The following is a 13,276-nucleotide window of genomic DNA, read 5'->3' as shown; positions in this document are numbered from 1 at the left end:
TTACTTGTTGACTTGGGCTGTAATAGTACACTCGCACAAGCATACACCGTAGCATGCCACTTATACTAGTTCCGGAGTACGAAACTTATATTTATTGATCATGACCATATGCACTTGAATTATCTGCTTTGGTGTTGATATTGAGCCTGTGAACATGCCTGTCAGATTATGATATTGAGCATGTGACCATGCCGGACGGATTGTGATAGTGAGCATGTGACCATGCCGGGCGGACTGTGATTGTGAGCCTGTGATCATGTCAGGCGGATTGAGACATTGGCACGTGAGTTGTCCATACGGTCGTGATTAGAAATGTTGACACAAGGTGCCGTGCGCATATGATTTGTAGGTTGAGACCCGTAACTTGTGATTATGAGATGAGGTATCTCGGAGTATTATGTGTTTTAAATGGACAAAATCCGCCTGCTACTATTAGAGTCATTACTTAATTAGAATAAATCGCACATTAGGTATAAATTGCTGTCTGTAATGATGTTGATTTACTAAAATTCTAAGATAAGTAAAATTCTAAATATTTTAAGTTTTGTTTATAGGAAAGTAGTAACTTTCCATGGCTTAGAAACAGATAAAAACATTTGATATTAAATTTTATTATATTATGTATTTTGTTAAAAGTTCATTATCTTTCGCTATAAATTTTACAATAATAGTTGTAGGGGCTACATGTGTGATGTGTGAGGCATGTAACATAGAGACTAGCATGCCAAAAAATTATTTGTTCCATGTTACTTTGCCCTTTAACCCCTTTCTCTGGTTTAAATTTGTTTTAATATTCACAGGTTTTTACACGCTGTGATGGTGTAAAAACAGAAGATTTGCGGTATCCTAATGCTGAGAAAGAATTTGAGTTTCTAGATCTGTGGGTGTTCTTTATGGCTTGAACATCTGGGATCGGCATTTGTGAATGTTTTAAAACTTCTTTCAGAGGAAACCAATTCTACAAACAGCAAAAGAAGAAATAACTGCTTTCTTTTTCCTCAAGCTAGAAGCACAACAAAAGCACTGATGAAATACAGCTGCTTTATTTCTTTTTCATGGTGAGGTTATCTTCAGGGTTGAACTCCCACGGTTTTCCCTTCTTAGATCACCAAATTGTTGGTGTTGTTTTTGTTCAAATTAAAGTAACTTTTACCCAACTGCAATGACATCCTTTTTTCCCCTTGACCGTTAGTTTACATGGGAAAACGTGCGGGGAGGGGGTTGGGGTTTACGCTTACACATACAACCATTTTTGGGTGGGAATTCTAATTTCCAACAAGATTCAAGCATGCAACCAAGCATTGAATGGAGAGGACTGAGCTGTCCAACTGGGTTTAGAAATTGTTAACTCAAGGGCAGTTTGAGGTTTCCAGGGTTTGGATTAGTTATTCGAGGGCAGTGGATTAAAGAGCAATTCAGGGTGTGTAACTAATTTGGGTAATCACTAATCAATAAGTTAACATAATGCAAGCACCTAAAAGCACTTCAACTAGCTTTTTAGCTTCATAGCAGCCAAAAATGTATCTTCAAAATGCATTTCTATCTGTTTCTAGATATAACTTACTTTTGATGATTTATGCTGTCTATATTGATTTGATTCAAGACTCCGGATTAACTTGGATGATAAAAATGAGGGTTAATTTTACCTCAAGCTGAGCTTGTAAGATGTTGGCAATACATTTCATTCAATTCCTACTATCATATTTGAGATGTAAGTAATGGCTCAATTTTATTCCCACTTCATTGCACGGGTGATTTCCCATTCAACTGCGTCATGATCTTGATCCATAAGTCCTTCAACCTTTTTCCTGCAGTTCACCAATGCAACTTTGAATGTTTCGTGCTCAAGGGATGATGGGTACATTATCTGCTCTTCCTGATATGTCAAATCCAGAATATGAAAAATAGTAAGAAGAGAATTGAGCACTTAGTCGTGCTATCAAGCATCAAACACAAAGTTCCAATCAAAGGTCAACGGTTACTGGGTCATTGAGAAATCGGCAGTTGATACTTTGTTGAGTATATACCATATAGTCTTTGAAGCAACATGTTATAGTAATTCTTTTGAAGAGCCAAAGTATCAACAAAAATTGGAGACCACATATAGGAACACTTTAATTGCCTGTCCATGGCACTCAAAAAAGGATTTTTTTTCAAAATAGTTAACTTTCACCATTTTCTTAAAATTCGTGGCAAGTGAAACAATTTTGCTCCTGAGAGAAAGCAGCAGGTATGTAATATATATAAATATATTTATTGTCGAATTAATAATCCAAATTCCGGTTTTCATGTTAGGCAGTTGGGTTTTACCTCTGGTAGTTCGCAGAATTCATCAGGAGTTATTTGCAGCAACTCCACGGCAGTTTGACCAGTACACCAGGCAAAGATTTTTCCACTCTCATCTGCAAGAGTTATTTTTAAATGGAAACTCCATGCCAGTTCTGCATTGCATTTACATTGACAGAAGCTGCACTTGAGATCCTCAATGGAACTATCATCACGAAAATAACCACAAGACGTATGTGATAGTCTCGTAGTCACGTGACAATGTTCAATTTGATCCAGCCAGACTCGACATACCTGGAATACAAACAACCCCACAACCATAATGAGAAGTGCAAATTCAGTTTTGCATAAGTAACATAATGACAACAGAAATGAGACTCTAATAAGATTCTCTCTGTATCTCCAGCAGTTCGATTAACAGGCGTCAGAGGGGCTTAATAGGAAACCTATCTACTTCAAAAGCTCAATCCTTCAACTTTATTAAGCTCCTTAAAGATGAAAAAAAATACAGATGTAATTCTAGCATTTGAACAGACCCCAATTAAATAGAAAGTTGCTCAACTTTTCATGTGATGCAGAAACTGTAAATCTTGAGCAAGAAGCAATACCTAAGTTGCTTGTTCTAGAGACAACTTACAAATAGAAAAGAGTGACATATCCAGTTTGGATAAGTTGCTTGTTCTAGAGACAACTTAAAAATAGACAAGAGTGACATATCCAGTTTGGATTTATGATCGATACATCTACAATGAAGGCTATTTTCCAGCTAGGAAGATTGATAGAAATTTATCACGAAAAGAAGAAAGACATACACATGTTCATTTACCTAGAGAAAGCATATGATAGAGTATCACGGAAAGTCCCTTGATGGGTGATGGAGAAGAAAGGAATTCATATTAGATATATAAATGTCATAAAGGACATGTACAAAGTAGTTGTCACTAGTGTGAAAAACGTAGTAGGAGACAGAGAGGAGTTCCTACAGCAGTGGGTTTACACCAGGATTCAGCATTGAGCCTCTACTTGTTTGCCCCAGTTATGAATGAGCTAAACAACACAATACAAGAAGAGATGTGGATGCTAAGATGGATATGCGGACATCCAAGATTGGATAAGATTAAAGTGACAAAATTCGCGAGAAGATTCAAGTAGCACGCATTAGGATAAAATGAGAGAAGATCACTTGTGATGGTCTGATCACATACTGCATTGACCTACAGGTGCGTCGTCTGTGCGTGTGAAACGATGGTGAGTGAATGTATTAAAAGTGGAACGGAATACACCTAAAATCACTTGGAGGAAGTTGTCTCAAAAGAGCTCCAAATCTTTGGAATCAATGCAGACTTAACTATAAGTGATATAAGTGATATCTACTTGTTGGGAATAAGTTTTAAACTTGTTAGAGAACTTCTATTATTATTATTAGTAGTAGTAGTAGTAGTAGCAGCAGCACTATATATATATATATATAATGTAGTACTACTATTAAAAAATTAATCTTTTACTTTCACTTTTATTTTATTTCCGCATGATAATGATATGGGTTGAGCTTTAAAAAAGTGAGATTTTTATGGCCAACCCCAACTTGATTGGGACTGAGGCATAGTTGTTTGTAGTCATTGGAAGTCAACACAAGTATAAGAGCAGATAAACCAGATCTTAAAAACCAGCGCTCATATAAAGTAAATACCCCTTTGAGATCAAGGGAGACCATAATCCTAACCCTTTGCAGAGAGAAATCTTGAAATGGATGTCAATGTTCAAAGCAAGAGAGCATACACGAGTACCAGTAGGCTCGACTGATAAATCAGAAAGGCAGAAGAGAACATACACGGATACCAGTAGGCTCGACTGATAAATCAGAAAGGCAGGATAACTTGTGAAGAAAAGATGAGTTAAGTAGCGCTGGTAAGCAACTAATATTAATAAATGAAGCTCCACCATCATTCTCGAACCACTGCAGTTCTAGGCTGTCAAAGCAGAAAGTGTGGCAAGGTTAGATGATAAAGCTGTAATAACAGATGGTTAAGTTACCTATTTTCCCAATTTTTTGTTTATATAAAATCCTTGGAAAGATGATGTTTTATAGATAAGTTATTATCTGTGAAGATTGCATATAATCAGAAGTCACCTTTTTCTTGTCCCCATAGAGCACGCCAAACCAGATATGTAAATACTATGCCCCAGTCCTAGTCTCCCTAATGACCTGCAAGGATATATTTCTGTAAAGTACGTTTTTCACACTGATTGATCAAAGAGAATCCATATAACTTTATTGGTTCGAGAATATCTTTTTTCACATTGATTGACCAAAGAGAATAGCACATAATTTTATAAATTTGAGAAAAATCTTCCTACCAGGATCGATCAAAATGTAGTCTCACCCAAACTGCACCAGTTACATCTTGAATCTTAACAGAAAATACTGGTTCTTGAGTACTTCTGATGTCAGCAACAATACCATAGAGGCTTACTCCGGTCATCTTCTCCCGAAGATCAATAACAAATGACTGCAAACTTTAAAGTTGTAAGATGTCAATAACAAATGCCTTCATAATGGTGAGTAATGGTGTTCTTCAACAGAAAAAACCATCCAGATTATTTTATCACCAACCAACATGATTACAGACTATTAAGACTCTTTTCTTTATAGAATGCTTTGTAGGAACAGGGTAAGCATAAAATACTCTAAAACTTTATTTACAATGTTTTGCAGTGAATCAAAAACATATAAAGCTCTACGTATGAGAACAGACTTCAATCGATTTGTTTGTGAAATCCAGATACGAACAGAAAAATAGCTTACATCAATAACAGATACATAGTCAGGTCAGAAGCAGTGGCATTACCCTCTATGGATGTAAGAACCCAAGATTGAAGACCAAAAAGCATGCAAATGAAACATTTTATGGTGAAGGTGAATGAACTAGCATGTCAATCAAGATGTGATTAAAAGTCAGAAACGCCTTTAAAACAGACTGTTTCTTTTTTTGAAAAATAAATTCTGAAATTCAGAGCAAAATGCAAGTAGGGATGGCAATGGGGCTGGGCGGGTTGAAACATTTATTAAAAAACCCTGTTGCGGGGCAGGTTGCGGGTTTCCTCCTAGCATAGCAATTGCAAATGTTCCTTGTTTTCATCTCTGTAGAAGAAACACTACTACAGCTGCCATCTTTAATAGGAAAATCATTGTTACAACATTAAATTTATTAATGTATGTAACAAGTTTCCAAAAAGGCACAGGTCTCTAAATTATTAAGAATAAACATCGTCATATAGAAATAATTTGCAGTCATTAAGTCCCAGCTGGAATTAGATCACTTCTCCAGTTATAAGTAATTGGATAAATTAACCTAGGAAAAATAAAATGTTTAGCTCATGTACTAAGACCAAATAAGAAAAGAATCTTTTGTTAACCAACATTCAAAAAAATAATGAATTATTTGGCTACCACTTTCTATTTTCACAAACTTAATTACATGAACTTATATGTTATTTTATCTGGGTTAGCATGTGAAATACGATTATGTACATATATTAATACAACTTAAAGTGACAAAATCATCCTTAGTTATACAAGACATTTAGATTTATTGGCTGTATGACTTGGGAGAAAATTAAAAAAATAAAGAAGGTCATCTGTGCATTCACTGAAGCGAGAGAGGAAAATTGATTTACTAATCTATGATCTTAGTTTTTAATTTTTTTCACTGCAAAATAATGCAATATTAAATTTTGATTTAGCTTTTCTAGATTTTAAAAAAATAAAACATACGCGGGGCGGGGCGGGTCAGGGTGGAACGGGCTGATGTTGGGCGAGCGGGTTTAAAACATAGAAAAATGCTATGCAGGGTGAGGCGGGGCCGATTGAAATTTTGCAGGTTAAGGCTCAACCGGTTCTGCCCCTTTGCCATCCCTAAATGCAAGGAAGATAGAAATTCCAAAACTCTATATATCTAAAGCAACTGATAGAACAGAAAGTTTTAAGGAACGCAGGCTTACTCGGAAAGGATAATTACTGAAGTCAATAGAACCTTGAGAATTACAAGGCAGGGAAACCTGGGAGACTACAAGTCCCTGACTTGGATCCATAGCTCTTGATAGTTTTGACCCTTTATGATGGTTCTGCGTCAATGTTACGGATACCTGAGAATCCCGTGATCTAAGTTTCCAAGTAGTAATAAGAATTATCATCTCTTAAACTTAATCATTCAGGACTTACTTGCTCCTCATGCCGAATAAAAGGCACCAGATATAACTGTGTTGCAGTGCCATATTCAAGGCAAAATTCTTCAGATAATTCAAGAGCACTCTCAGTGGAACTCAAAATAAATGGTCTATCCAGGGCAAGCGTACTTCCCACGCTGAAAAGAACGAAGTTACAGCCAGGTACAGAAGCAGGAAAAAGAGAAAAGCAAACAAAAACAAACAAATTAAAGGGAATACATATGGTATCATACCTAAATACGTTTGCAAGCAGAACCTGCTCACCCCACAAAAGAAATTTTGAAGTGACACCATCAAAATCAACAAGATTAATTTGCTTCCTCTGCAAACTACCATACTTCCCTTGAACCTCCGGAGAAGTAATAGATTCAATCCTGTAGCCATTTGGGAATAGGGTATATCAACAATGTAGCAAAATGTACAGTACCAATACCAGATGTGGAATACTACACTTATATTCAAATTGTAAACAGTCATATGACAGAATATTGCACCTTGCACGTAATGAATAGGAGACCCCTTGATTGACTGTACCAAGAGAAATGGAAGAGAAGGAATCTGCACAAAATCGTGCTAAAAGCAACATTGCATCATCATCTTGGTCCTACATTTGGAGTAAGAATCACATGTTTGCCTGTAAACCAGGACATGGGTTCACCAAAGAAATTGGAAATGCAAGAATACTATTATAACAATAGATCCAGGGAATAAGGATGTATCAGCTCGTGTGCACTTAATTTTATCTAGCTAATAACATTCACCAAAAACCCTATTTCAAAATGTTAACATAGGAAAACAATAGTGGTAGAAGATGAAAAGATCAATGCAAGTTTTGGAGCTTATATATAAACTGCATTCATTAGTGGTGAAGAAAGCATTAAATTAAAACAGAGTTTTGATTTAAGATTGTTAGTCACATCTGTACTAATGGAATTTGAATTTGCTAAACTTATGAATGGTATATAACTTCTTTGTTGTTGTTGAAGAATTTGGGGCATGAAGAGGAACCGACACAAATTTGTAGCAAAAATTTTGTTTTATATCAACAACAGATGAACTTGCAGACAGAACTACATCATAAGGACAAGGATAAGATGGTTAGTTGAGGCAGCTTTTCATTGAACTATCATTTAATTTTAGGAATGCCTGCACAACTTTTACATCGGAATGATTTCTGGCTCATGCTAACTGCATCAATCATTACGTTACGGGAATATAATAACATGTGAGATTCCATGGTCATGGATTTAATTGAGGACAATAATTCTCCCTTCCTACGCACTTTTTGCAGAAACCAGTGACGAAGGAACCACACACAACACATCACCTATTGATCTCATCTCCTATCCACCCTTCAAGCCGTTACATTAACCCTAGCATTAGTCCAGCAAAATATCTGCTAAGTTATCAGATAAAGGGAGAGGGCGGGTTACTGAGGTGCTGCTCTTTTGCTACAATTTGCAGTGGGAAACAATAAAAGATATAATATGCCTACAATGTCTAGAATATTAGTAAATCTTTGATAAGACAAACATGAAACAACTATCATAAATGCTGAAGCACAAAAACACATATAGATTTTGACAATACCTCATCTAACAGTATCACAAGATATTCAGTTGGCAAAAGCCGTGCATGACCTGAACATCCAGTGGCAGTTCGGAGGCGGCATCCTGTGAGGAAAACTTCACGACCTTTCTTCAAAATACCATTCTTTGGATCAGCTAAGCTGTAGAATCTGCTCTATCACAATTTAGAGCTCTAAGGAAGCCAGGAAATACAATATCTAGAAACAACTCAGGCAGCAAATGTTAAGTAGAATAAAAGGACATGAACAACAAATTTGCAGAAGCAAAACATTATTAGCTACGCTCTTAAGTCTAAACCATCTTGTTTTATTCACATACCACTTAAATTCATATTATATGGATATCAGATCATATAACCAATATAGTATCACTGTTAATGTTTGAGCTTAAGCCCTTATAGTACATCAATATCAAGCCAAGTAAGACCAAACACTATATTGATATCATGGCATATCATCATTACCACTTGAAGACTAACAATCTTTTATCGAAAACAGATAAATCTTTTGTACATAAAACATTCATAAACCATTGTAGGTTAACTGCATTAATGAAGTTTGAAGCTTGAGTTACACGACAAACTAATTTTTTGCAATCTTAGTTATAAATGTTAGGCGTCTACAGTATAGGGGGGGGGAGAGAGAGAGAGAGAGAGAGAGAAACAAGAAGGTCTAAGTAAGCAATTTGAGCTAGTCAATAAAATTATTGTAGACAAGGAAACGTTAAATTTGGCATGAAGATCAGGGTGGAACCATAATAAATTTTAGAACAGAGGATACAGATCAAGTAATGACTTTAAGTTGGTAAAATAAGCTTTAGTGGGATCATCATACTCCACTCAATCAGGCAAAAAAGACATTACCTACGGTGAAGATACAGATCTATTGTATTAGAACTCCAAAAATCACCCAGATGAAGCATATAAATGTTTGTTCCTGGAAGAAAATCAGCATATAACATTCGTAAGTTTTGATCTTAAGAATGAAGCAGGAAAAAAGCCAGTGTATGGGAAGTTAACCAGTCAAAAGCTCCATGCAAAAGATTTTAACTTTCCGTGAACTCAATGTTTCCAAATAAATAAACATCAGAATTAGCATACGTTTGCCGTTTAACTTGGTATAATTAATCTAAGAATTGCTATTAAAATTTTAAACACATAGCAAGTGATGCAGAAAGGATTCTCCAAGAAATAAATACTTTTTTAAATGCAAAGACTTTAAGCATCATTTGCATAATGCAAGTTCCATAGTGGTGATATAAAATAAAAGCATAGACAGTAGAAAGACATCAGAAGATGTAGTAATGATTTATCAATCATAGGACAACAGATTGAGACAGTTTAATCGGAAGAGTGCAAATGTAATGCCCACGCATTATCACCTCATGACATAAAATGTATATAAGCGGAATCAAACCTAAAGGTCCAACTGTACCTGGAAGAACGAAAGTGTCTATAATGACAGCTTCAATTACACTGTTCAAAGATAAGAACTTTTTCTCATATATAGAGTCAATGGTGACAGTGTTAGGAAGCTTTGCCCTCTTATGCTTCTTCTTCATGTGACTAATACATTCTGACTGTTTCTTTGGAACTCCACTCCTATTCAATTCATTCCAAGCCTGCACTATCATTAAATCACCAAAACATGCAAACTTCAAAAATTGTAACTCCAACCTAGCATATTCCTTGAAGTATGGGGGAAAAAAGTACTACTCTTTCTGACCCCCACCCCCCAAACCCCCCTGGCCAAAAAAAAAAAAGAATGGCCATGTCCAGAGTGCGAGCATAAGGCATATTTAATTTTCCATGTGAATTCAGACATCATTTTTTAAGAAAAAATTGATAAAATTTACTTATTCAGAAACCGCATAGAAACTACTAATAATAAAATCTTGTTTCAATAGTTACAAGAAAATTAAAATATTTTTAAGAATTTGTAGTAAGCAAAAAAAAAATGTTTAATTTCTCAAGTAGTGATTTCTCACATGGTGATAGTGACATCAGTCAGTCTGAGGAGGGAGCAAATTACTGGATCACAAAATTACTAAATGAAAATATAAAATATCAGAGATAATAGAGCTTTTATTTTTATTCAATTAACAAATTCACCAAAATACTTGAAAGTAGCAAAAAAGCAGATGCGCAGGCGCTTTAATTAATGTGAATGGGCGTATTGAACCTGAAAGAGATCGGAGAGGAGAATAGCGGAGGTAACTCCAGATGAATAAGCAATGCAAGTCTTGAGAATCTTATAAGCAATCCAGCTCCAACTAGGGCCCTTTGCTTCATCGGGAGATAGTACGGACTTAGCGTACTCAATGAATTGAAGAAATGGATCTTCCTCTTCCTCTTCTTCTTCTACTTCTGATTTCTGCCGGCGCCCCAATTCCATGGCTGAGGCCTCATGGTCCTTGATGCAGCTACGCATTACCTGATTTGAAAGAGAGCTCATTATTTGAACTCGAAACCCTAATCTCTGATGTGGAAATGGCGGGCTTTTATAAGGGGATAACTTTTAGCGCGGGAAAGTTCTGCAGATCGCTGTTGTGTGGTCCGACGACGTCGTCGCTTGGTAAATATGACAAATAATTTAAGACGCGTGCGAAGGAAAATCATTTTCAAATAATTATTTTTAAAAAAATCCAAAGTATTCTTAAGTGTTATAAATATATTATATTACGGATGTTTATTTGGTACTCTGTTGTAAATAAGCTTCCTCAAGAAGCTTATCCATATGGGACTCCGCCGTAAATATGTTTATCTATTTAGAAATAAGCCTCCTCAGGAAGCTTATCCTTTCGATACTACGTTATAGATAAATATTACCCCCAGTAGAAGATAATCCATACCTAGTACAATAAGCTTATCATTTCAGTACTCCGTTATAGATAAATATTACTACTGGTAGAAGATTATCCATACCTAGTACAATAAGCTTATCCTTTCGGCACTCCGTTATGGATAAATATTACCCTCGGTAGAAGATTATCCATACCTGATACAATGAGATTATCTTTTCGGTACTCTGTTTGTGACGACCCGGCCGATCGTCTTAAGAATTAACGCCCTGATCCCCTATTAACTGCTTTCCCCGTGTTTATTTCTGCTATTTTGAATTGTCGGGATGTTCAGTTCGAGTTTCGGAGAGTTTTTGGACACTTAGTCCTTAAATTAGAGCTTAAGTGTTGGAAATTTGGCCGTAGTCGGAACAGTGTGAAGAGGGCCTCGGAATGGAATTCTCATGGTTCCGTTAGCTTCGTTGGGTGATTTCGGGCTTAGGGGCGTGTTCGGATTGTGTTTTGGAGGTTCGTAGCTAATTTAGGCTTGAAATGCCAAAAGTCGAATTTTGAAGTTTCCGGTTCGATAGTGAGTTTTTGATCCGAGGGTCGGAATGGAATTTCGGAAGTTGGAGTAGCTCCGTAGTGTTGATTGTGACGTGCGTGCAAAATTTCAGATCATTCGGACGAGGTTTGGTAGACTTTTTGATCGAAAGCGTATTTTTTAGAGTTTTGGAGTTCTTAGGCTTGAATCCGTGGGTGATTCGTCGTTTCGATGTTGTTTTAGGTGTTTTAAGGAATTGTATAAGTTTGGACAGTTGTATTAGACTTGTTTGTGTTTTTGGTTGAGGTCCCGGGGGCCTCGGCATGATTTCGAAAGGTTGTCGGAAGGATTGGGAGTTGTTTGAGCAACTGAAGCTGCTGATCTTCTGTCATAACCGCACCTCCGGTTGGGTCCTGCAGGTGTGTAGCCACATAAGCGTAATTGGGCAGGAGTAGTAGGATCCGCATATGCGGGAGATTTAACGCAGAAGCGGTACCGCATCTACGAATGGGGCATCGCAGGTGCGGAGAAGGCTGAGTTAGTGATTGTCGTAGATGCGACAGGTTGTCCGCAAAAGCAGGACCGCAGAAGCGGATTAGCTGGGCAGAAACATATAAATTCTTGCCTTCGCGAATTTGAGCTATTTTTCACCTATTTTCAAACGGAAAGAAGGCTTGGGGAGCATTTTCAAGAGAGATTTTCAGAGGAGTTCATTGGGTTAAGGTCTTTGGTCCCTAAACTCGCTATTGGAGTGATTTTTATCATTATAAGCATGAAAAAATAAGGAAAACCAGTGGTAATTTGGGGGTTAGGGATTGATTAATTAGAGACATTTGAGTGATGATTTGAGGGACTATTTGAGGTCCGATTTTGGTACTTTTGGTATGACTGAACTCGTGAGAGTGTGAGGATTCTGGAAATGTAAATTTTATCCGATTCCGAGACGTGGGCTCGAGGGGCGTTTTGGTTATTTTACCTATGCTAGGCTAGAATTACTTGTTTGCCTTAATATGAAATTTGACATTTCTGAATATTTTCCTGTTGTTGTTGTGTATTTACATTGGGACTACGGATGTGGAATTCCGGTAGATCCCCCTGCACAGTTATATGGAACTACGGGACCACACCCGGTAGATTCCCCCAGTACATACATTTAGGACTACGGAACGGGATTTCGGTAGATCCCCGCGCACTATGAGTTAGACTACGGGACGGTATCCCAGGAGATCCATTGGATAGGTATATCTGGGACTACAGGACGGTATCCTAGGAGATCTTTTTTTTTTTGTGCTGATCCGTATTTCTTTTGTGTTTACTTTGCCTCTGTAATAGTTGTTGTTGTCCTTTATATCTTATGTTACTTTTACTGTTGTACTTACTTATATTGTTTTGTTCTACACTGTCAAACTTTATATTTTATTTAACCTCAGTAGGGCCCTGACCTTCCTCGTCACTACCCGACCGAGGTTAGGCTCGGCACTTACTGAGTACCGCTGTAGTGTACTCATGCCCTTTCTGCGCATGTTTTTCATATGCAAATCTAGGTACTTTAACTCAGTCCTATCACCCTTGAGGCGAGGCGACTATTCCAGAGACTTCGAGGTATATCTGCCGCGTCCGCAGACCGAGGAGTCCCTTTCTATTCTCCTATTGTATTAGCCCTTCTGTATAACTTTTCCTTGTTAGATATTCTGGAGTTAGATGCTGGTAGATATTCCAAGGCTTATGGTTTCATGAGACTCCGGGTTTTGGAAAATGTTGTTAGTTTCGAGAAGTTGTATTGTATATGCCGAGCGGCATTTTAAATATTGTTTCATTCGATTATTTTGGCTTTTAATTATTTCTTCTGCAA

At 37.0% G+C, this 13,276-nt stretch overlaps 1 protein-coding gene across 3 annotated transcripts; it reads right to left on the bottom strand.

The window, feature by feature from the left end:
- Positions 1–1,480: 1,480 nt before the first annotated feature.
- Positions 1,481–10,626, bottom strand: LOC107778558 (uncharacterized). 3 transcript variants are annotated; one of them, XM_016598838.2, is made up of 13 exons: positions 10,283–10,623; positions 9,536–9,722; positions 8,965–9,037; positions 8,104–8,251; positions 7,008–7,117; positions 6,747–6,887; positions 6,509–6,650; positions 6,289–6,411; positions 4,645–4,796; positions 4,418–4,492; positions 4,118–4,256; positions 2,311–2,580; positions 1,481–1,876 (listed from the first exon to the last, which is right to left on the bottom strand). In XM_016598838.2, exons 1-13 carry the CDS (start codon positions 10,553–10,555, stop codon positions 1,730–1,732), a joined length of 1,980 nt encoding a protein of 659 aa, XP_016454324.1. In that variant the 5' UTR covers positions 10,556–10,623; the 3' UTR covers positions 1,481–1,729. The 3 variants fall into 3 exon arrangements, with proteins under 3 accessions (XP_016454324.1, XP_016454323.1, XP_016454325.1); XM_016598837.2 differs by having other exon boundaries at positions 6,289–6,432; positions 10,283–10,622; XM_016598839.2 differs by having other exon boundaries at positions 1,617–1,808; positions 6,289–6,432; positions 10,283–10,626.
- Positions 10,627–13,276: the final 2,650 nt, after the last annotated feature.

The sequence above is a fragment of the Nicotiana tabacum genome, chromosome 22, assembly GCF_000715075.1.
Source record: "Nicotiana tabacum cultivar K326 chromosome 22, ASM71507v2, whole genome shotgun sequence".
NCBI classification, from domain to species: Eukaryota; Viridiplantae; Streptophyta; class Magnoliopsida; order Solanales; family Solanaceae; genus Nicotiana; species Nicotiana tabacum.
This window is presented reverse-complemented; position numbering and strand designations above follow the sequence as displayed.